The sequence below is a fragment of the Aphidius gifuensis genome, linkage group LG1 (assembly GCF_014905175.1).
Source record: "Aphidius gifuensis isolate YNYX2018 linkage group LG1, ASM1490517v1, whole genome shotgun sequence".
Classification (NCBI taxonomy): Eukaryota; Metazoa; Arthropoda; class Insecta; order Hymenoptera; family Braconidae; genus Aphidius; species Aphidius gifuensis.
In genome coordinates, this window is record NC_057788.1 from 27129501 (window position 1) to 27154219 (window position 24719).

Consider the following 24719-nt stretch of genomic DNA (forward strand, 5'->3'; position numbering starts at 1 on the left):
TTTTTTTTTTGTTATGTGGTGTGGATCGGTTGGCAGAAGTTTATATAAATATAATTTCGAAACAGCTTCAAATATTCGAAACAAATTTCGAATTGGCGTTTTTTTTTTTTTTCGATTTAGAAATATTTGATGAGCGGTGAATTCTTAAGAACATATTTTATTTTTTATAATTATTATTATTATTATTATGGTACCCAAAAAAATCTTTGGAAGACAATTTTTAATGGATAGTTTTTTTTAACATGGAATGCTTACAAACAATTTATTATTATTATTTTTTTTTCTATTAAATATAAAAAAAGATATTCTATATTTACATATTGCTTTGTCCCCAATAGTTTTTTTTTTATCATAATTTTTGTTTTTTCAACATATTAATTACAAATTTACTTTATTTATTAGCGAAAATACTGTATTGACTTTTTTTATATTCAGTATTTTCATTTTTTTTAATTAATGATACATTGAATTTAATTGTTTTTAAAATTTTATTTCAATTCGACATTATTCAAAATGATAATTTAGATAATTGCAAAAATCCCGATATAAAATGACATGATGATAATAAATTTATTCTTTTTTAACAATAAAAAAAAACGAAAAATGTTTACATAATATTTAAGGAATAAAAAATATTAAATTGATGAATAATTTTTTTTTTTTCTTTAACAACACGTACTATATAAAAAGGAGGTAATATCACAGTGTTGATTTATTTTCATCATTTTCTTTTTTGATTGGATGACTGCAATTCATAAGTGCTGGATTTGCAACAGCAATAATATTGTCTCCTCGTGATGCAATTATCTTTAAAAAATAAAAATACTAAAATTAATTTGAAGAAAAAAAACATAATATTATATTTTAAATAATTTAATTACTTTTAAATTGAATTCACTTTCTTTATCTGTATTATCATTTTCAAAGTCATTTGGATCCTGTAAAATATAAATAAAAATTAAAAAATAATTTATTTATTAATAAAATAAAATATAATTAATTAAACCAACATGTAAAGATGATTCATCATTTGAGAATGAAAATTGACTGTCTGTATCACTGATTTCTTCAATACTCGTTCCAAACACACCATTATTATTCTTCTTCCGCCAAACTGGACTAAAAAAGAAAAAAATTAAAATCTATTAACCAATAATTATTAATAAAACAATAATAATTACCTTGATGTACTTCGTAAAATTGAATTGTTGATATCTCCACCACCAGTACATCGAAGATCCAATTCCATCTGAAACACGTTAACTGCTGTAGACAGTAAGAATAACTACTACTTTCATCATGCAATTAAGAAAGAAAAGAAATATCTAAATAATAAAATATTTATAAACAAAATAAAAGCAATGATTTAACAAATCGACGTCTCTAGACTTCAGGTATTTAAACATGATGTTTAAAGGTGTCGAGTAATCACATGCAGTCAACAAAATTAAACTAATTAATATATTTAAAAAAAAAACATGCAAACACTCGTCACTCGATTATAGCACATTAAATTGCTATACTTGACCTTTTTTTCAAAATATTTTTAAAATAAAATTAGTTAGTAAATTCATTGCTTTGAATTTTTCTAAATTAAATATTTTAAATATGTCATTTTTGTTTTCTCGTAATTTTGTCATTTGTTAGATGTGGATATTTTTTGGAGTCGATGAATTATTTCTTTTGAAGCAAGCTAACCTGGGATGTGTCCTCACCCTCTGGATCATCCAAGTGTCTTCTTTTAGCACGATCCATATCAGAATCATCACAATTGTCTCTTGGTCTTGTCATTGATAAACTTTAATAAAAATTAATAAAAATAATTATTTAATATAAATATTATATTAATTTTTTATACTTACAATTGACTTTTTGAATAATGATAGCCTGAATCTCGAACGACTCTTCTAGCAAGAGGAAAAAGTTCATCTCTTCGTGTCAATAAAGCCGGTACAAAACGACATATTTGTGCAGCAGCTTCATTAACTGAAACTTCATGTAATGTAAGTGGTTTTTCGGGTTTTCTTTTGCAGTCAAATCTACCATAAATCGCTGCGTATTTTCTTATCTCATCCATTCGTCTTGGGTCAGTGTCTGGCATTGCCATCACCATCTGCTTCGGCATTAAATAAATTGATATAAAAAAAAAATTAAATCACAAAGTTAAACCAATGAACAAAAAATAAAAATTATTCAGCCTCAATGTCAGAACACATAAGAAAAAAAATATATATAATATACATTGGCATTTATGTTCTGGTAAATATGTTAAATTAAAAATAATAGCAGAGAATTTTATCAAGTTAGTGGACAGGTTGAAAGAAGGAAAAAAAAAGTAAATGACTGATGAATATAATAAATTTTAAAAAAGTATTTTTGTACTTACCTCAAGATCTTTGCAAATTTTTTTTTTAACATTGTGAGGTTTTGGATCAAGTGGACGTAAATTACCAGCAAGACGTTCAGCAGCATCAGCAAGACGTTGAACTTGTGATGGTAATAATGTTGGTATTGCTTGTGTTGGACTTTGTGGTGCATTTAAACCACCTGGACTAAGTGTTGTTCCACTTCCACATGATGATTCACATGTACCCACCTTTAAACAATATTTTTTATTAATTTTATTCAAATAAATAATTAATTTTATAAATAATAATAATTACCTGAAGAACTCCTGGACTTTGTCCACCAGAATATGCTATTGGTGTATTTGGACTTGGACTTTGTCGAAATGTTGATGTTGGTACTGTTGGTAAAATTGCAGCAGTAGAAACAACAGTAGCAACTGGAGTTACTGGACTTACACTTCTACTTGACAAAGGTACAAGAGGCACATTGTTTGTTGGAGCTTTATCAAAAAGTGTTGTTGGACTTGTTGTTTGTGATGTTGAATTAAAACCACTTGAACTTTGAATTCTTGGACTTGAACTTGGAAATGTTGTAACTGTTGATGTTGAATTTTTTGTGCTTGTTGTTGGTACTACAGGACTCTGAAATATAGCTAAAGCAAAAAAATAGAAATATTTAACATACAGAAAAAAATTTATAATTTATTTATAAAATTATAATTAAAACATACATGGATTTGTTATCCATTCTTGAAGAGCTTTTTGAAGTCTTCGTACATGAAGTGGCTTACTGGCCATTCCTACCAATGCCATTATTTCAAGAAATTCTTCTTCACCTGCATCACAAAGTTGCTGTACATCATCACCACCTAAAAATCAAATGATTTATTAAAATTTATAAATTCCAATGCCCCTCGTACATCATCAACTTAATGAATAAATAAATAAAATAATTTACCCATTTCAAGAAGTGTGTCATAATAACCAAGCAATGATGCTCTCTGCATGACCCTATAAAGTTGTAATTCAGCTTCATTCTGTGGTACCGAAGTCTGGACAACTAAAAAAAAAAAAAAAATTAAAAAATCAATTTAATAAATTTATACAGTCGTTAACAAACGTATATAATTTTTTTTTATATCTTATTTAATATTATTTCTCAGTTTTGAAATCCTTAGTTCTCAATTTCCCGTTGTTAAGCATCATAAAGAAAAAAAAAAAAAATTAAATAAAAACCCAACCAACTGATGAACGTTCGAAGAAAAATAAAAGTCATCAAAAAATGAAATGGCAAAGACGCGAGATACATCGCATAAAGTACAACGCACCGACAACGACAACGATATATACAAGACGCGAGGATGAAAGATTCTCTTATACATAAAAAAAATATATATATAAATAAAAATAATGAAAGATAAAGAAAAAAATTAAAAAAATTAAAAATAAGACAAAGAAATAAATTGTGTGTATATGTATGTATGTTACCTGAGGGACATGGTCGTTCGGGGTGTTCGACTAGTTTCTTGCAAATTTCGAAGAACGTTAAAAGAAAAAGTCGTCGTCGGTCGTTGGAGACCCCGCGTGCACACACGTAGTGGGTATAAATTAATACCGAGCGATGAAGTGTGCTACAAGGGCGCAGAAAAATAAAGCAAAAAAAGGGGGGCAATAAAAGGGGGTTAAGGGGGATGAAGCCTACATAAGTCCACTGGGGAAAAAGGACATCAAGGTAAAAAAAAAAATTAAATGAAAAAAATAAAAAACTGGCCAATGTTCTTATTACGAGTAGTCTCTCTGGTCTGGTCTCACGCTTCCATACATCTTTGTTTCATATCTGTCTTTCTCTTTGTCTCATATACCTTTTTATTTAACATTTTTTTTATTTAATTTTTTTAATTTTATTTGTCTCTTTCGATTGGTCTTACTCCAAAAAGGGGGTGATCACCGAGACTCATGAGATTTGTACTTAGTAATCGACGCCATTCATATTTCATAAATATTTTTTTTTTATTATTTTTTTTTTTTCATTATATCGATATTGGTATTGTAGCAATGATATATGTACTTATAATTGAATCGTGTGGTATTTACTCATTTATGGTGTCAAGTTAAATATATGAAAAAAAAAATTTATATTAAAATGCAGAAAATTCTTTCGATATAACAATGTAAAACGTAAAAATACTTGAGAATTTTTAAATCAATTTATTTTTTAATTTTTTGTATATATATATCATAAAGAATAAATATGGGAGAATGAAATACATCGCATTAGTTGAGCAAAGAATCTCATCTTCAATGGAATTCTCGGTTCGTCTTGAATTTTTTTTAATTTTTTTTTTTTTAGATTTAAAAATTTTTATAATTTCTTTTCTTATTCTTTTGATATATATATATGCTTTTTTTTTTATATTACAATTTTTTTTTTTATTGTATAGAGAAAATTCTTGATGACCGCTTGAAGAGAATTTACATAACGACTTTTTTTTTTTTGGGTGTAATGTTTTTTGTTGTAATGTGTATATACCTGAGATGAGTGTGGCACGCAGTAAAGAAATGAGAATGATGAAAAAGATTGAGAGAATGAGAGAAGGGTACAGGGAGGCAAACCAGATATATAAATCCCTCATCTCATCGTCAATCATGGGAACGAGAGTATCATATATGTGTGTATATATTCCCTCACCCCTCTGCCACCCTCTTTTTCGTTAGAAATTTTATACTTTTTTACACCTTGACTTCTCGTCAATCTTTTCCTTACGCGTATTATACATTGTACTTTTTATCATTATATTATATATTTCTTTTCATTCCAATCTGACTTGCAGGTATATATCAGTTGCTTTAGTTTTTTTATATTTATTTCATTACAATCTTTTTTTTTTTTTTTACTTGTATGTATGTATAACGACACCGTTCATATCGGGGGCTGATTATCCACCGATTGTTTGCCAATTAAACTTGTATTACCCCTGCTCCAATTAATACAAACCTTAATAAATTCATCATCAAACAATAGAACACAATACTCATAAATTTTTTATATCACTGTTAATTTCCGGTTCAGGTGAATTTTTAATTATATTCATGATTTTTTTTTTTTTTTTTCATTTATATAGTTTATATTAATTAATACAATTATCCTATCATTTTAGAAAAATAATAATTAATTTAATAAATTTTATAAACAATTTAAAATTATTACAAATTAGTTTAAACTCAAATTATTATCAGGGATTTTAAAAAAAGGGTGAGGAGAAAAAAATAAAAAATTAAAGATTGAGGAGCGACAAGAGGTTCTACGTTCTTTGTCCATTATTTCATAGAGTATAAATGCGGTAAGATTGAGGAGGATGAGGTGATGATGATGATGATGATGGGGATGATGGCGAGGGAGGAAATAAAGGCAAATACAAATAACAACAAAAACGGGTCTAGTTTCTTAGATTCATGGGTTTTTACGCGCACGCCAACCAACCAAGCAAGCAAAAATCGTTTGGTTCTCTCATCGGCGGTTAGTATTTTGCTTTTTTACTGGCATTGTAATCAAGGAAGGGTTAGGAGTTTTTTTTAACTAATATTTTTTTTTTGCATTAGGGGGTTATACCTCCCATTCGTGGCCCGGACACACGGACAAAACATACCGGGCAGATGGACTGAGTCGTGGCTACTAAAACCTTTATTTTGCTATGGTTTTATATGTATACCCCCCGAGACACATTGCTTGCAATTTGTATACCTATATATACCATCAGCTACCGGTCTTTTACCCAACACCTTTTTCATTTTATATATTTACTTTAATTTTTTTTTTATGTATAAAGCTTTTTTTTATTTACAAAATTACATGGCTGTAGATGCATATGTGTATATTTAAAATTTCAATGAAAATTATTAATTTTATAAATCATTTAATTTTAAATTGGAAAAAACTAATTTCTTCTTGATTTAAAAATAGTAAAATAGTTCAGGTAGCAAGTTTTTTAATTTAATATTTATTAAGACTTTTTTTTGTAAATTAAATTTTTAATTTAATCCTTGAAATAAAAAAAAAAAAATGACGGTTAGAAATAGGCTGGTATCTGGGGGTTGGATTTTTGGGGCACAGCCCACTTAGTGAGTCCCGTTCTGAAAAATTTTTCACCCCAAATAGTCCCAGAAATCTTTGGGGTGAATAACGACCCCTCAATAAAATTTTATAAAATTTTACCGTCCCGAAAAAATGGCTTGCTCTCGCCATCTTGAGCTTTTTTTTTTTTTATTTACTTTTAAATAACGATAAGAAATAAAAAAAAAATTGTTAGTATTGCAGATGCCAACGGATTTTTCATCTCACCAACCGTCATTCTGTGAATGAAACAATGAATATGATTATTCATGATACGGATATTTTATTTCAACCCTTTCAAACCCGTATGTATACAGTTTTTTTTAATTTTTTTTTTCAATTAAGCAAAAAAAAAAGAAGAGCATTAGTGTTCTCAATCGTTTAAAATTTTTATCTCTAAAGTAATAATATTTTTTTTTATTTTAAAAAATATACTTTTCATTTTTCATTATTATTTAATTATAAAATCATAAAAAATTTAAAGTTTTAGCATGAATAAAACACCACAGCCATAAAAAACTTTTAATCATATATTAAATGTATTTTTGTATATTACAAAAATGATGGCACGTGGATTTATCTCTAAATTTTTTCGATAAATTTAACTTAGTAAAACTTAATAAAAATTAAATATATACTAATTTATTTTATTCAATGAATAAATAAATAAAATAAAATTTACAAATAGAACAATTTGTATTGTTAACAAGATAAATTTGTCGTATGAAAAAGATAAATGGATAATAAAATAGAATACGACTGTATAAAGAGTGATGAGTGATTTAAGTATCAAGTACAAACATAATAAATGCAGTTAAGAAAATAATAAAACGACATTGACGTGTATTGGCGAATGATGCATAAAGAGACAAACTTAAATTTACTTCTTTCAGTCTTATTGAAGATATAAAGACAAATACAAGTCTTCTTTTTGACAAAAATCAAGTATTGGAATACTGGTGTGACCAGTGTGGTTATTCGTTGCACGTAGTCACGATTGTCAACCTAAATGATCGTATAAATTTCATACCAACCAATTTACAATGATCAGGTATATAACAAGTAGATGTCACTTGACACTTTTCATTTGTATTATAGGCGTATATATTTTTTTTTAAATTCTATTTCAATGTTAAATAAATTTTTTTAAATAAAAAAATATACAAAAATTAATTTAAAATAAAAAACTAATTATTTTTAATAATAATAATAAATTATTAAATTAATTATAAAATAAAAAAATCATTTTTAAAAAATTAATATTAAATTATCTATTTTCTAACAAAAGATATTGGTAATTTAAATTAAAACATTTTTTTTATATTTTAAATATTTATTAAGAATAAAAAAGAAAAAAAAATCAAGGACAAGTAATCACACCTGGCAATAGTTGTACCAATTTTTTATCAGCCTTTTTTTTTTTTTTTTTTTTGTTTCGTAATTCATTAAATTCATCAACATCTTCACCCTCTAATCCGAGAGACATGAGTTGACGCATCGTTCCCACAGTGTATTTGATAATTAAAAAAAAATCACTTCTCTAAAAGGGTTGATTTTTTTTTATTTTTAAATATGTATATATTTTTTTTTTTTTTGTTCTAGCGATAATCCGCAAGAAGGATGCAACAAGGCGCCTACTCTTTTACCTGTCGAAAATTATATTCCCCTTCTTCTACTACCTCAAGGAAGTAATAGTGTCACGGCGCCCGCGGGAACCCCTAACTTCCACTTTCTCTCTCAATGAGACGACCCTTTTAACCCCTTCATTTATGCATATCATCATTTTCCCCTGTATTGCCCTAGCCATCTCCCCACTTTTTAAGATGTCAAGAAAAAAAAAATCATAGTAAACTCGAGAAAAAAAAAAATTCGGGAAAAAAAAATAGACAATTGGGGGGTCTTTTCTCGTCTTCTCAGGACCTTTTTTTTTTTTTTTTTCTTGTATTTTGAATATTTTATAATCATGCATATACAGGCCTACTTTTTTTTCTGACTGTCTGACCAAAAAAAAAAAAAATTGTTAAGCACTTTGCAGGTGGTATAAGTACAAGTTTATTTATAAATATAAACAGCTAGTTAGAAATAAAAAATTATTGTGGGAACTACAAAAAAAATAGGAGATAATTTTTTTTTTAAATTTATTTATATCGTAGATTAAATTTATAATTATTATTTTTTAGTATAAAAAGTTATTAAACATTTAACTTTATCAATATATTACTTGTTGTTTTATTTTTTTTTGTCTCAACATTATTATTAAAATGATATAGTTAAAAATAATATATTTTTTTAATAAAAATTACAAAGAAAATATATCAGTTAAAAAAACATAAAAAAATATTTTTTTAGTAATTATTATATTAGCTAAAACGTGACTCTTGTGATTCTTCGCGACTTATAGTAAAAGTACCCGAAGAAAAAAAAAAACAAAAAAAATAATAATTGTCCCCATAGAAAAAAATAAAAAAAACATACGTACATACAGTATCGACCCTTCTTCTTTGGAGGAAAAAAAAAAAAATTCCAGAAAAAAATTTTTAATATATGCAAAAACAGTGTCTGTGGGAAAGCCGAGTTCTCAGATCGATTTCGTCATGTCTCTCCCGGCATGTGCATATAATTTTTTTGCTACAATTTTTTTATTAAATTATTTCTAAAATATATATATATATAATATTGTTACTTAAAAATACTCGAAGTCATTTAAACCATTCTCAGAAAAATACAATGTTCAATAAAAAATTTCTGTATATTTTTTTTTTACTATCAACTAGGGAGAGATTAAAAAAAATTATTGCAAGAAACTTGGCAGTTTTACGGAACAGTGAATATTTTGATGAAAAAAAAAAATAAATAATCAAGTTTATAACAAAAAAATAAATCTACAAACGAGAAAGCGAAGAAAAAAAAAAACTTATTTCAAACACAAATTATATATATAATGAAAAAAAAAAAAAAATTGTTTAATTACCGAGTAACATAATGATATTATTATTATGATTTTTTTTAGATGATTGTGTGTATTGATAAAGCCTTTTTTTATTTGTTTTTTATTTTCACTATTGTATTTGGTATATCTTAATATTTATTTTTCTTTATATTCAAGTGCATCCATGCGCTTTTAATGTGTCTCATATATTAATGTAATCATGATTGTTTATTCAGATAACATTGAGGTAAAACGCATGTGCGCCAAGACATTGAATAGTATATATAGTCAAAGGACTAAAGGAGTAAGGAAGTAAGCAACGATCAAATAAAAATTATATGAAAAAAAAATTATAATATATAGAAAAAAAAATTTTAATATAAAAAAAATTCATCCGTATAATTCGGACGCACGCAGCTGCATCCACGCGTGGGTTGGATCCTTCAAAGGACCGTCCAGACTAGACATATGCAAAACGCATATACGGGAACAATCAAATCTCAACAATCAAATATATCCAACCAAGAGAATTGCATCGTTTTATTATTTATTGTTTTTAAAATATTAATTTTTTTTTCCCTCAAACTAATAGTTTTTTTTTTTCTTTTGTATTTAAAGAATATATGAAAGTTTTTTATATTCATTTAGAAATATAAGCACAAGTATTTTTAAAATCACTTTTAAAATAGTGTTAGAAAAATTATTTAATATATTAGGCTATAGCTGCGTTAAAACTATATTAATTTAATTGTTTTTTTTTAAAAAAAGAAATTTGTAATGTATATTCAAAAATCATTTGAACAGAAATTAATTTACAATACAAATTCTCACTTAATTTTTTTCACGAGTATATTTTTTAACTAGAAAAAAAAAAACTATTATTCATCGTAGTAAAAAAGTTTTTCATCAACAATACTCATTCACACAATTTAATTTTTTTTTTTTGAATGATTTTATTATTTTAATATCCGTGTGTTATTTATACTTTTTTTTTTATATCTTTATATATATTTTTTTTTCTTTTTCGAACATCATTTTGCCAGACTAGAGAAAAAAAAAAGCTTGGCGTCTTTGGGAGGTTCCGCAGTGCCATCAGAGCTAGATGAAGAAAACAAAAAAAAAGCCCGACAAAACCGCAAAGACCATCAACGTTTTTTTTTTTTCTTTTTTGTATATTTTCATTATTATTATTATCATTTTTTGTCTACTTGCTATTTTTTTTTCTACTTTAATATATATATATTTTTTTTTTTTCGCTTTTTCTGTGTTCCAAAAGGTTTTTTTTTGTGATATATATTTTTTTTTGTGGAAACGATAGTAACATTGCAAACTCCCGGGTCCATTCCACATTGGACGTGTTTGTCTCGTGCAAGAAGTTGGCAAAAAGTGATCTCGCAATATAGCCATGCCGGCGGCTAGCTACGGGTGCCCAACGAAAAACTATCTCAACGTTTTTACCCAAGTCGTTACGGTATTTTTTTTTTCTTTTTTTTACTTTTATTATTATATTTTTTATATTAAATTTGTGTGGCTTTCTCTGTTTCTCTGTTGTTTTATCTAGCTGTCGGCCAAGTTTTGTATAAAAAATAAATAAATAAATGAGAGGGTGAGTCATCTTATTTCAGCTCACTTTTCTCCCACGTAAAAAATATATATTGTTTATAAAAGAATAAAATCAGATAAATAAATAAATAAATAAAATGCAAATTTGCATTAAAATTATAGCAAAATTAATTAAAAAAAAAATTGTTTTATTGTTTAATAAATAAATAACTTTGATAAAACAAGATTAAAATTAATTTAAAAAAAAAACAACTTGGTCCTTGTCACTTATTAGTTGGCGTCTTTTTTTTTTCAAAATTTATAGATCCAGTTTTTCACGATGGCTAAAAGCACACCGCCAAGTCACGTCAACAATAAACAAGACTGTTGAGACAAGACTGTCGGTTGTGGATGAAGAACTCGATTATATTTGAAAAAAAAAAATATATATATGTATCATCGCGAATGTTTATTTTTTATTTGTTTAAATGATTAAAAATTCGGGTGTATATGAATGAGACAATAATTGATTGAGGAAAATAATTCAGCATTGAATATGGCAATGATTAAAAATTGCTTGATTGCATGTTCATCAAAGCTGACAAGAAAATTACAAGAGAGATAATAATCAGCCTAAGAAAAAATGAGTATAGTTAACTTGTTGGATTGACGACATTTAATAATGACATTATTAATTAAACTCACGTGTTCCATTGACATTTCTACTGAGTATTCTTGGTCCAGATGAACCTGATACTGGTGTTGCACCAGTTGGACTCATTGATGATGTACCAGTTGTTATTGAAGCAGCAGCAGCAGCAACAGCAGCAGCAATACCACTAATACTACCAATAGCATTATTTGTACTTGTTGTTATTGATGATGATATTGAATTTATTGATGATGTTGTTGATGTTGCTGTTGGTGTTATTGCTGATGATGATGAAGATGATGATGATATTGTTATTGTTTGTGGTTGATGAACCGGTGAGGGTGTTGTTACACATCTCACCGGTTCAACACTTGTTCCTGTAATACCCCCACTGGACACACCAATTCTCGTTTCCATAATTCACACGTTTAAACTTTTACTCACGTGTTGCCAAATAAACCACCCATTAAAACTCAATCAACAAATTTTACGACAAATCATATTTAATATCACACTCAATTATCAAAAATTCAAACAAGCAAATTTAAAAATAAAAAAAACAACAAACAAACAAACAAAATAAATGAAAAATATATATTAATTAAAAGCCAAATTAAAATCAAACAAATCAAACCGTGCAAATTAATTGAAAATTGAAAAAAAAAAGTAACAAAATAATTAACACGTTAAATATTTTATATTGAATTAAATTGACATGCAAATTTAATTATGTTTTTTTTATTTTATATATGGTTTTTTTTTTTTTTAATTAAATAAAAATAATATGTTGATTATAAATCATGTATTTTGATAAAAAAATTAAATTATTATCACGTAATACACAAGACCGTTCGAAACACTAGCTGTCCAACAGTGACGACGGTGTGCAACACATTGTTTGCCATGGCATTGGTGTGCCGATGATAGGACGTACATTTACGCGAACACGCGAGTATAATATCCCTCCACTTTTATCCCCTCTTTTAGTTGATTGTGTCACGGTGGCGATAGACCAACGAACAAGACAAAATTGTTGATGATAATGATGACGACGACAACGATGAGATGAGAGGACACCCATATACAAAATTGGTACAGTCTTATCCAGCAACAGTTTGGATGATTGTATATATTGCTCCACCCTGTTATGGAATACGGGTTAAACGAAATAATCTCCTCCCTTCTCTGGACCCCTTAAAGTCCAAAATCTCGTGAGCCAAAAAATCAAGAGAACCCACTATCGAATAGAAAAAATAAGAGGCAAAAAAATTGAAAAAAATTAATGAAAAGAATTTAATGAAAGGGGTTGAGGAGAGGAGAAGGGCCAAGGGGGGTTGTAAAGAAAAAGAGAGACATACATAACCGATGGGGGTTTGTAAAAAGTGGCGTCCCTCCTTTCGCGGCTGAATCATGAGGGGTGGGGTTCCATGTCGATCCCTCTGTTGCCACCACCCAGAAAATTTTTTTTCGCTCTCTCCCTCGTCTCTCTGACCATATATATCTATAATTTTTTTTTTTTTTCTTCTTTTGATTTTTTATCTATTTTTCTTTATCTTTTTTTTCGCGCTGACGATGAAGACTGGGGTGAACTGCAAAAATGAACGGAGCAAATCCCTTGATTTTTTTTTATTCCCTTTACTCTATTTTATTTTTTTATTTATTTTTATCTCCTTTGCTTTTGGTAGATAGGGTTTTTTTTTGCAAGACTCTTTTACGATGCCCTGGTGCTCTTCTACCCCACGGTGAGACAACTCCAGTTTCTTTCGATCGTTTCAACTTTATTCTTGTTATTATTATGATATATTTTTTTATTTATTTTCTTGCATTTTTCATCCCCAAAGTTTTGTCTCCAACAATGTCGCGAAACGTTTTTAAACTTTTTTTTTTTATTGTAAACAAAAAGATTCATAAATATTCTAGAGGAAATATATGAAATAAATATTTTTGAGATAATTGTTTTTAGGTTTCATTGTTTATGGTTAAAATTTATTTTTTTTATTTATGGTTTTTTAATAAAAATAAATATTGTATTTATGAGATTAAAGATTAAAATTATTAATTATTTATTCCAAGATATTCAATAAAAAAAAAAAAAAGGATATTATACCTGAGAATTTTTATTGAACAAAATAAAACAATCAAATTAAGATTCATCGTTATTTCTGTTTCAGCTGCATTCACACGAATTTGATAATAGAAAAGAAGTCCTATTAAATGTTGACAAAAAATTGGCAAAAAAAATTGTTTAAAAATTGTTGCGATCGAATGAGAAATGAGTGGCTCATGTCAAGTATGCAAATTTACTTGGGTCTGAGAATTTCAAGGTGGGGGGGACAAGTATCTCCGGAAGGTTGATAGGTGTCTTTTTTTTTTTTTTTTTTTGGAGTAAAATCTTTTCGAGTCCGTGAGAAGGATGATTAAAAAAAAAAAAAGTTAAAAAAAAAACAGCCCTTTTACCTCGCAGAATATATCTCAGTCCCGCGGGAACTTTTGCATTCAAAAGGATTCATAAATGAAAAAAAATTAAATCATAATAACAATAAAATAACACTCGTATTTTTTTTTTTTTTTTCATTGTCTTCTAAAATTTAATACTCACAAAATATTATTAACTTAAACTATTCATTTTTTTTTTTGTTTTTAATTTTTTATTTATTTTTTCATAAAAAAAATTGAACTTATAGTCTACGAGATACAAAAATTCTTTAGTAAAAATAATACTTTGTTACGTAGTTTTTTTTTCAAAATTCTTTTTAAAATTCGTTGTTTAGTTTATCGGCTTTTTTTTTTTTTTTTTATGCACATGTTACAGTCGCTTCAGGTAATAATAAAAAAAAAAAATTTTTAAATCTATGCGTCTAAAAAAAAAAAAGAGTCTAACGTTGGAAGACGGTTTCGTCGGAACGTATAGAATTCAATTTTGATGGACCAATATTTCGTAAAGAAACTGAATAATAATAAAATAATAAAAAAGACTAAAATAAAATATAAAATGTAACTATATTTACAGTATAATTAATTTACTGGTGACGGATTCGTTCGAGGTACCAGTCGGCAAGCATTCCGGTTTTTAAAATCTTTATTTTATTTATTTATTTGTTTTTTTTTTTTCAATCTTTTCTGCATCAGCACAAATTCTTTTTCTTTGTCATCTATGCCGATTCCATCAATGATCAAAAAAAAAAAAAAAATTATTTTTTTACTATTTTTGTCACATTGTATTTATATCACAAAAAAATTTTATTAAAAAATATAAATTTTAAATGCTATAATTTGTAGATAAATATAAATTGAAAAAAAAAAATTTTCGATAATTTAATTTATCGAATATATAAAATTAAAAAAAAAAATGTTTTATTTATAAATAAAATTTTATAAAATAATTAAGGCGAAGAAGCGTATAATTGATTATTCAGCATAATTGCAATCTGTTGTTTTTTTTTTTATTATTTTGTCGTTTCTCATCGTGTTTTTATTATGCTATTTATTATTTTGCTTATATACTTGTTTTTTTTTTTCAACTACAACTTTGTTGTTGTTGTATTATTTATTTATACGCAACCATATTCATACCAGACTGAATTACCGACCTTTGAATCTTTCGCAGTATGTGGTTCTCCAATATCTTGTGGTGAATTTGGCTCTTCTACTGGGGATAATGTCGTTGTTTCATTGATAACTGCTGATATTTTATTGTAGATTAAAAATGGACGGGTTTGTGTTTGTTCCTCTGGACGGGTTGATTTATCACCTGTTGTACGTGTTGATTGAGTTTGAGCATCTGGTTCAATTGGACTTTGTGACAAGGACTCGGCTGATTTTTGTTCTGGCTAAATTTATTTCAATAATAAATAATAAATGATAATAAAAAAAAAATAAAAATAAAAATAAAAAAGACACACCAGAACAAACACGAACAAAAAATAATTTTACGATTTGACTTACTGGCAAGGAAGTAGCAGATGAAGGTGAATCATCAGTGTAATAAACTGTTCGTCGAGTTCCTGGTGTTCCCAAAGAAAAAGAATCGTTGTCAAGCTCAGTAGAATCAGCTAATAACAAAAATTTTATAAAAAAATAATCACTTCTTTTTCTTTTTGACTTATTATTAATTTTTTTTATTATGAAAATATAATTGCACATAATGAAAATGATGTTATTATATTTTAATTAAGTGTTTGTATGCACATGGTACAATAGTGCTCCTCGTGGATTGCTAAACATTTACCTGCTGCACGATGATCATCAACACTAACATCTGAATCATTTCCACCAGATTCAGATTTACCATCTGATTGTTTGGAATCATCTGCCCATGATTGACGATTCTTTTTGAAAAAAAAAAAAAAAAGAGAAAACAAAAAGAGTATGAGTATTTATTGTCTGGATATAAAATATATATATTTTTTTTTTTTTTTCTACCTTTAATATATCGGAAACTTTTTTAACTTGTTTCACCAAATTCGCTCCAAAACGTTTTCTAAAAAAAAAAACAGTGCAAAAACATCCGGTAAATATTTATGTTAATGATTGTTATTTAAATTTATCTTTTATCATCTTGTCTTAATTATTTTTTTTTTTATAATTTAAACTTACTTTTTTGTTGAACAACTTTGCTTATTACGATAATATTCCATGATTTTTTCTTCAAGTTTTTCTTTTTGTCTTGAAAGATTATTAACTTGATCACGATATAATTTTTCTTCCATGTGATAGTGTTCTTTGTCCTCCATGGAATGAGTTAAAAGATCATGATATTGATTCAACAGCACACTCACATGATCCATCAATGATCGTCTATTATTATCAAGGCCAGACGTCATTTGCATCAACATCTGTATCAAAAAACAAAAATAAATTAACAACTAAATATTTTTAAATATTTAATAATAATTTTACCTCACAACGTTGATTTAATTTATTTATTTGAAGCTCAAGATTTGCACATCTTTCTTCTTTTGTACTGACTTCACCTTGTAATTCTGTTTGTTTTAAACTCAAACGATTTGTTTCAATTTTATTTTTTCTATAATCATCCTGTAAACTTCTATATTCTAATTTTAATTTTTCTGTTGCAGTGTATAAATTTCTAAAATCATCCTGAAAAAAAAACAAGCATAATCGTTTTAATTAAAATAAACTTTATTATTAATATTAAAAGAAAAATATAAATGTAAAGCTACCTTTAATTTAGAATGTTCTCCTCTGAGATTATTAAGACTTTTAACATTTGAAGCAGCAATTTCTTGTTCACTTAATAGCTGTTTATTTTTACTTTCCAAAGCATCTAAATTTTCTCTGAGTGTTCGTGCAATATTTTTAGCATCACGTAAATTAATTTTAAGTGTTTCTCTCTCTTGAAGAAGATTTTCATACTCATTATTAAGTTGTTCATGTAATTTTTGTAGAGTAACTTGATCATGTAATAGCTGTTGATGTGTACGTTGTTGAACATCACGATCTTTAAGTAATTCTTCTTTTTCAGCAACTAATTGTGAATTAGCAAGTTGTAATGCAGTATGTTGTGCATTTAATGATGTATTTTTTGATTGTAATGTTGTTATTGATACTTGTAATTTAGCTTGTTCTTCTAATAAATTATCAGCAGTTGTTTGACTAGTACTTAACTTTAATTGTATATTATCAATTTCTTTTTTCATTAATTCAATTTTTTCACGTAAATTTTTATTAACTGGTGTATCTTCATCATTATCTGTATTTGTTGTTGGTGTTATATGATTAATTTTTGAATTTTCAATATGTCGTGATACCTCTGGTAGCTTAATTAATGTATCAACAATATTATCAACATTTAAATTTAATAATGAATCAACACTTAAACCTAATTTTTCCAAACATGTTTGTAATTGTTGGGTATTTAATTTTTCAGCAATTAAATTTGATTGTAATGTTTTCATTGTTTCTTTATCAATTGCTGCTTGTGAATCAAGTTCTTTACTTGTTTTTTCAATTTCTTGTAATCTTATTATTTGAGATGCTGAATTATCAATTTCTCTATCTAAATCAGATAATTTTTTTTCTAATAATTCAATTGAATTTGTTGCTTTATCTAATGCAACATCTTTTTCTTCAATTAATTCACGACATTTATGTATTTCACGTGTTAATGATTCTTTATCTTTTTCAAGTATAACAATTTTTGATACCATTTCACTTATTTTTGAATCAGTTTTTTTTAATTTATCTTCAACTATTTTTAATTCATCAATACGTTGATTTGATAATTCAAGTGAACGTTCTAATTCATCAGCACGTTTACATACACTATCAAATAATGATTGTACTCTTTGTTTTTCTTTAATAGCAATATCATAATTTTTTTCAAATTCAGCAATTTTTAATTGTTGACTTTGATAATCTTGTTGTTGTTTTTCAAATGATGTACGTTGATTTTTTAATGTATTTTGTAATTTTTTATTTTCATCAAGTGCTTTTTGACATATTAGTTCTAAATCAGAATTTTGTTGTATTAATCTATCATTATTATCATTTAATGATTCAATTTTTAATGACATTTTTTTTTTATCTTTTTCAAGTTCTAATAATTTATTTGATGATTCATAAAATTTATTTTCTTTTAATTTATCAATCATTGCTAATAATTTACCATTTTCAACTTGTAGCTTTAATGCTCTTGTTTGTGCATTATTTGTTAATTGTTCAGATAATCTATTATCACAATTTATTGGTTCATCTGTTTCACTTATTGATTCAATATTTTCAGCTTCATCATCAGCAGCTTTTTTAAATTGACGTAATTGTGTATTTTCTTCAATAAGTTCATGATATTTTTCTTTATCAGATGCACGTTCAAGTACCATATCATTTAACATTTGTTTATATTTAATTAATTGTGCTTCAAGTTCTAATACTTTATCTGAACGACAACGTGATGAATTTAATTGTTCCTCTAACATATCACAAGTTTCTTCTAATGTTTGTTTTTCTTCTTTTAATTGTGTTATTGTTGTTCTACAAAATTGAAGCTCTGAACATTTTTCACGATAACGTGATACTTCAAGTTCTAATTTATCAGCACGTTCAGCTTTTTCCATAACAACATCTAATTCATCTCTATATGATTTTGCTATTCTTGCTTCATGCATTAATTCTTGATTTTCTTGCTTCAATTTATTCATTGTTTCTTTTGTTATTTCAATTTCAAGCTGACATTCATTTAATGATTCTTTATACTCATCACATTCTTGTTTTTTTTTTCTTAATTGTGAACGTACATCAGCAAGTGTTACAGCATTATGATGATTTTCTTCATACTCTGATTTTGTTGTTTTATTTCTTATACTTGAATTTTTATCACAATATGATGATAAATTATTATTTTGTATTAATGATAATTCATCAATTCCAATAATACGACATTTATCTTTATAAATATTACGTTCATTATTTAATTTTTTAATATCTTTAAATACATCTGATGGTATACCACAATTTTCCATCATTTCTTGGGTCAATACAATACCAGGAGAAAGAGTTACTTGTTTAATATAATCAACCATAATATGTTGACTTGATTTATCTTCATATAAATTTGTTATTTTTTCCATAAATGTTTCTTTTCTTGGACATTGTACAGCACAACCAAGTAATAAAATTAATAATAATTCCATTTCTTGAATATTATTTTCTGGATCTTTTCCTAAATTTGTTATATCAGGAACTTTCATTAAAATATGTCCCAATTCTTCTTCATAAAATTGCTTTATATTACCAACAATCATTTCAAGATTTTTCATTCTGATAATTGGATTCCCACAGCTGGGAATAATACCATCATGAATAGGCTCAATATTCCTAAAAATTATTATTTTTAATATTAATTAACATGTATGCTTTTAATATTTTAATTACTTACATTTGTAAAAATACATTGTGAATAAGTGTTCCATCAACTAGCTCATCATAACTTGCCAGTCGATGATCATCCTCAAGGCAATTGTCAAACTAAAAAATTTAATTAGAAAAATTAACAACAATAATATAACAATAATTATTATTATTTAAATAATAAATAGTAATTACCCATTCAACCAAACGTCCAGCCAAAAAATTATCAATATCCGGTGTACCCATGTTTAATAATTTATAAAAAAAAAAAATTAATTTCACAATAAATCTGTACCATTACCAGAATATTTCACAACAATATTTGCACAATTTTGCTGTATCACACATCTTCACGTGTAACCACTAAATAAAAAAAAAAAAAAGAGTAAAAAGTCCTTCACAAAGTCGTTGTCAAACAAAAGAATAACAATAAATTTACATTATTTAATAATTATTGAGTCAACACAAACAAAAATTAAAAACAAATATTTTACATGACAAATTAATTGATAATAAACAAATAATAGTAATAATTAAATAAATAATAAAATAATAATACAAGGGATCATTTTCACTAGCTCTCGACTGGACGCACTGTTGGTTTTTAGTTCGTTCGTTACGACGCTATTTTACAAACACACACATACGCATGTGTATATACATATACGATTTATATATCAATACATGAATAAAATTTTTGTTCACTTTTACTTTCCCTTTATACTAATAAACAAATAAAAAAATACATATTAACACCCACACAATTAAATGTCCCGGTTTGAAAGACACAACTGCATCCATATGAAAACGAAAGTAAAAAAAAAAAAAAATAATAAACATGTATTTGACTATTTTAAAAAATGAGCTAAATATATTCTTGGAAGTGTCAAAATTAAAGGACAAAATTAAAAGACAAATTTAAAGGGCAAAATAAAAAAAAAAGTAAATAAATTTGATTTAAAATTATTTGGAGTATTTTAAAAATAAAAAATTCAATTAAATAGGATTTATCATGGGTGTTTTAGATTGATGATTAATTTTTTTTTGGAGGTCAATGATTTTTTAAGGGTTTTATATTTGAAGCAGAGCTAATTGAAAATAACTGGAAATAATAAAAAAAAAATAAGAGTTGTATTATTATTATATGCAATTATATGCATGTATTGTTGGGCAAGTGAATAAGGGATGAAGGTCATTGAAGATAAAAAATATCTGGGATGATCATCTCCAATTTCAGCAACACATACTCGGCGCCAATTTTTTTTTTTTTTTGTGTTTCTCTCATGTGTTCCTTCAACCCACGCCTGGATGAGGATTTTCCAGGTACACAAACCCGAGTGACCATGATACCGAGGTTGAATTAAATCGGTCTCAAGATCTTTCATATATACCTGAATGCCTCAGGACAATATTCTTTTTTATTTAATTATTTTTGATATTTCTTTTGGCATTTCTTTTTTATCATGAAATATTTATCTGAATATTAAATTATTATTTTTATATTTTATATACCTGTTTTATCTAAGTCTAATTTATATATTTATATTGTATTATATAAAATATGTAGAGATGCTTTTTTTTGATGACCTTGTAGTTTTATACTTATAGGTTTTTTTTTTGGTGTATTTTTTATTTTGTCTGACTATTGTGCTCTTGACTTTCCATCTTGACTTTGAGAAATTTATATATTGCTAATTATTTTTAATTAAATTCTAAATAATAACAAAACATGATATTTAGTTTTTTTATTTTACTGTTTGTTAACTATACTTTTTAATCATCAAAAAAATTTATTGTTCTAGTATTTTTAATTAACATTTCGTTCGAAACTTTTTGATATTTATAAATTCTTTTATAATGGAAAGTATTGATTATTAAAAATCATTAAAAATAGACAATATAATAATGATTTGCTATTTTTTTTTTAAATGAAATTATATTTACTTATGTAAATTTATAAATAATAATTGAAATAAATTAAATATTTCAAATATAAAATTGTATTTATTTTGATCCTGAATTTATCATTGAAATGGAGCAAAGTTGAGGACCTTGATGAATCATCATCATCTCCCTGTCGTGTCGACAACATCACCTCCTGCCTTATTTACTATATTAAATATTATATATATATATATTTTTTTTTGTTTATTTTTTTTATTGTTGTATCTTGTCTCGTTCATTGACGTTCGCTATGTCATGGCGTCTACTCACAGTCTCTCGTTCAGTCTCGTTTTCATCTTATCCCAGTGCATCCCAGTGCAATTGTCAACAACGTGATATTTTTAAAAATTACATAAATAAATTTATAATCGTAAAAACAATTCGAGTACACGATTAAAAGTTGAATTTTAATATTGAAAATATATCTAAGTGAATAAATATATAAACAAGTTTATAATTATTATAAAATTAAAAAAAAAATATAAAGAAGAAAGAAAACAAACAAAACAATAAACAAGTGTAATAAACAATGAAAAAATAAATATAATTATAATTTTTTAATTATAATTAATGTTGAATTTAATAATAATGATTAATATTAAAAATTATAGAAATATTTTTATTAATCGAAATAACGAAATTAAATAGTCTCAATTAATTTCGATTCAGTGAAAAATTTTTGTTTAAGTGAATATTTGATTTTTAATTTTTAAAATAAAAAATTGGGCAATTATTACAATGATATTAATCAAAGTCAATTTAAGCTGGAAATATCAAGATTGCATAAATAATTTTATGAAAAAATAAAATCAATTTATAGCTCAATTTATGAATTGCATCAATTGAAAATAAATTGATAATAAAAGAAACTTAAAAAACCTTGGTTTATAAAATATTGAGGATCATAAAAAGACATTAAAATGTCGGTCTGTGGTAGACCTTGTGAAGGACATCATGAAGAAATAATTAGAATTTGTTCTGTATCACATAATACTCTCAATAATCTTCATCATACAATTTGCATAAATTGTACACCTCCACCTTCTTATCACAATATTAATTTACCACCAGATCATCCAGCAAATTTAATAAGTGAAAGAGGAGCACCACCATCATACGACGAAGTTATAGATCCAAATGGTAATTATTATTATTAATAAACAACTTATTTATCTATTAATTATCATCATAAAGAAAAAAAAGGATATTTCAAAAATTTCCATTGAATATATCGTGTTATTTTTTTTTTTTAAATGCTGACATAATCATTTAAAATAATAATAAATATTCAAAACTAAAAATGATACCTTGAATGATATTCGTCAGCACTTAAAATAAATAAAACTTGATAAACAATTTTTTTTTTTTAAATAATATTTTCACTGCAATTTAAATTTGTTTTTTTAATTTTTTAGCACCTCCACCATCATATGATTCGTTATTTGGAAGAATGAGAGAAGCTCATAAAACATCAAAAGGAATTTTTGATTTTATATTCAATGTTATTGTTCTTCTTCTTGGCACACGTAAGAATTTTTTTTTATTTTTTAATTAATCTTATTTATCAATTAATTTAATGATTAATAAATATATAATTGTTTTTTTTTTCGAAAATTTCAGTTGGATGTACAATTATAATTGGTGTGACAATAGTAATACCAATATGCATGATGGTGATAGGTGGTATATATTTATATGATTGTCCACAGGGTGAATATATACCAGTTTATTTACTTGTTGGTGGTGGATTTGGTGTATTTAAACAACTTTTACATTTATCAGCAAGAGTTAGAAAACGCCAGGAAGAAAGAGATGAAGAAAGAATACGACAATCACCAACTCAAACATTAATCAATTGTTTTATGCTTGGTTGGTTTATAATTGGTAAATATTTAGCTAATTATTATTATTGTTGCTGTTTTTTTCTAAATTATATTTCCTTATTTTGTCATGTTATTTTTATTTTTTATAGGTTCAATGTGGGTTTATAAAGAATACGAGCCAAATTATGATCCAACCAAGGATAAATATTGTAATAAAACATTATATTTATTTGCATTTTGGTTGATAACCTCGGTTTATATTGGCCTTGGTGTGATAACTGCAGGCCTCTGTAGTATTTCTGTAGCAAGTATTGCTTTTTCACAGAGGCCACCTGATCGTTTGGTGGCCATGTAAAATAATAGGGACAAAAAAATTATTATCCAAGTATATACATACTCAAATTTACATTCAACAAATGATAAATAATGACCCAACAATTTTTTAATTTAAATGATAACTTAGTATCTTCGTGTTTGTCAAACTAACATAATATATATAATTTTTTTTTTCGAAAAGTATTGATAAGTTTAAAATAAAAAATAAATATATATTTTTACTGTGCCATGATATTGAGCAAATAATATAAAATATCTTTAATATTTATTTTTATTTATTTTATTCATATCATTTGGTTTCTACTTGTATGAAATTTGATATTTTCACTCTTTTTTTTTTTCCACCGAGCACGTAATATCTACTTGTAAAAAAAGAAAAAAAAAAGCATGAATATTATTAAATTAATATAGAAATTATTACTATTTTTATGTTGAATAGAAAAATATGACTGTGGTTTAAATTAATAATATTATTCGTGGTAGCTAATTTGATTATTATTGTGATGTCGAAGCAAATAAATATTGTCTTCTTACGTGTTTAAATATAATTTAATGTTTTGAGATAAACAATATATTTTAACATATTGTTTTTGTGCCAATTTGATTATTTTTTTATCACAATAAACGTAAAAATAGAATAATCAAAAATATATTATTATATTTTAAATGTAATAACAACATTAACATTTCTTTAACATTTAGATTTTTTTTTCTAACTGTTTTAATAATGATAAGACTGTTTTATGATGTCAAAGTTCAAAAAATAGATTTTCTCCGTCCTTAATAGTCTTTGATTATTATTATTTTTATAAGTAGCATTTTTTTTTTTGCCCACTTTTGTTTTGTTTGAATGACTGCTGTTTTAATTATAATTTTTTTTCTAGATAGAAATACATTCATCATACAAAATTTATTATGTAAAATTTTATAAATTATTATTTTTTAATTGTATATTATTGCTAATATAATAAATCATCACATTTATTTTTATCAAATAAAAATAATAAAGATAAATTTGATTTATTTAAAAATGTAAATATAATATTTAAGTATTTTTAAGTATAAAATTGCTCGTTAACGTTGAGGATAAATAATCGGTAAAATAAAATATTAAATGTATTTAAAAAAAAAAAAAGAGAGAAAATTCTTTGTCACAATATAAAAA

The 24719-nt window shown here is 25.7% G+C and overlaps 3 protein-coding genes across 10 annotated transcripts; 1 reads left to right on the plus strand and 2 right to left on the minus strand.

The window, feature by feature from the left end:
- Window positions 1–484: 484 nt before the first annotated feature.
- Window positions 485–12583, minus strand: LOC122858566 (NGFI-A-binding protein homolog). 6 transcript variants are annotated; one of them, XM_044161524.1, is made up of 11 exons: window positions 11636–12582; window positions 3307–3408; window positions 3080–3217; window positions 2664–3001; window positions 2387–2596; window positions 1863–2116; window positions 1699–1798; window positions 1182–1249; window positions 1011–1119; window positions 882–938; window positions 485–825 (listed from the first exon to the last, which is right to left on the minus strand). In XM_044161524.1, the coding sequence occupies exons 1-11, from the start codon at window positions 11997–11999 to the stop codon at window positions 700–702; spliced, it is 1866 nt and encodes a 621-aa protein (XP_044017459.1). In that variant the 5' UTR covers window positions 12000–12582; the 3' UTR covers window positions 485–699. The 6 variants fall into 6 exon arrangements, 5 of the variants coding, with proteins under 5 accessions (XP_044017459.1, XP_044017478.1, XP_044017469.1 ...); XM_044161543.1 differs by having other exon boundaries at window positions 485–807; window positions 11636–12575; XM_044161534.1 differs by having other exon boundaries at window positions 486–825; window positions 1863–2113; window positions 11636–12572.
- Window positions 12584–14207: 1624 nt separating this feature from the next.
- LOC122858594 (protein Daple) lies at window positions 14208–20093 on the minus strand. Of its 3 annotated transcripts, none has more exons than XM_044161573.1 (9): window positions 19647–20090; window positions 19480–19568; window positions 16766–19418; window positions 16482–16682; window positions 16179–16417; window positions 16005–16062; window positions 15811–15910; window positions 15528–15634; window positions 14208–15412 (listed from the first exon to the last, which is right to left on the minus strand). In XM_044161573.1, the coding sequence occupies exons 1-9, from the start codon at window positions 19695–19697 to the stop codon at window positions 15134–15136; spliced, it is 3777 nt and encodes a 1258-aa protein (XP_044017508.1). In that variant the 5' UTR covers window positions 19698–20090; the 3' UTR covers window positions 14208–15133. The 3 variants fall into 3 exon arrangements, with proteins under 3 accessions (XP_044017508.1, XP_044017516.1, XP_044017524.1); XM_044161581.1 differs by having other exon boundaries at window positions 15158–15333; window positions 19647–20091; XM_044161589.1 differs by lacking the exons at window positions 14208–15412; window positions 15528–15634; window positions 15811–15910 and having other exon boundaries at window positions 16031–16062; window positions 16175–16417; window positions 19647–20093.
- Window positions 20094–21627: 1534 nt separating this feature from the next.
- LOC122858638 lies at window positions 21628–24630 on the plus strand. Its single transcript, XM_044161633.1, has 4 exons — window positions 21628–22535; window positions 22811–22921; window positions 23016–23279; window positions 23368–24630. The coding sequence occupies exons 1-4, from the start codon at window positions 22316–22318 to the stop codon at window positions 23571–23573; spliced, it is 801 nt and encodes a 266-aa protein (XP_044017568.1). The 5' UTR covers window positions 21628–22315; the 3' UTR covers window positions 23574–24630.
- Window positions 24631–24719: the final 89 nt, after the last annotated feature.

Coding starts and splice junctions, on each gene's coding strand:
- LOC122858566 (XM_044161524.1), bottom strand. CDS start 11,999: ATGGAAACGAGAATTGGTGTGTCCAGTGGGGGTATTACAGGAACAAGT. Junction 3,409..11,635: donor TAGAAATGTCAATGGAACAC/GTGAGTTTAATT, acceptor TTTTTTTTTTAG/TTGTCCAGACTTCGGTACCA. Junction 826..881: donor AAAGTGAATTCAATTTAAAA/GTAATTAAATTA, acceptor AATTAATTTTAG/TATTTTTATTTTTTAAAGAT.
- LOC122858594 (XM_044161573.1), bottom strand. CDS start 19,697: ATGGGTACACCGGATATTGATAATTTTTTGGCTGGACGTTTGGTTGAA. Junction 19,569..19,646: donor CTGGACGTTTGGTTGAATGG/GTAATTACTATT, acceptor TAAATTTTTTAG/TTTGACAATTGCCTTGAGGA. Junction 15,635..15,810: donor TGATGATCATCGTGCAGCAG/GTAAATGTTTAG, acceptor TTTTGTTATTAG/CTGATTCTACTGAGCTTGAC.
- LOC122858638 (XM_044161633.1), top strand. CDS start 22,316: ATGTCGGTCTGTGGTAGACCTTGTGAAGGACATCATGAAGAAATAATT. Junction 22,922..23,015: donor TGTTCTTCTTCTTGGCACAC/GTAAGAATTTTT, acceptor CGAAAATTTCAG/TTGGATGTACAATTATAATT. Junction 23,280..23,367: donor GCTTGGTTGGTTTATAATTG/GTAAATATTTAG, acceptor TATTTTTTATAG/GTTCAATGTGGGTTTATAAA.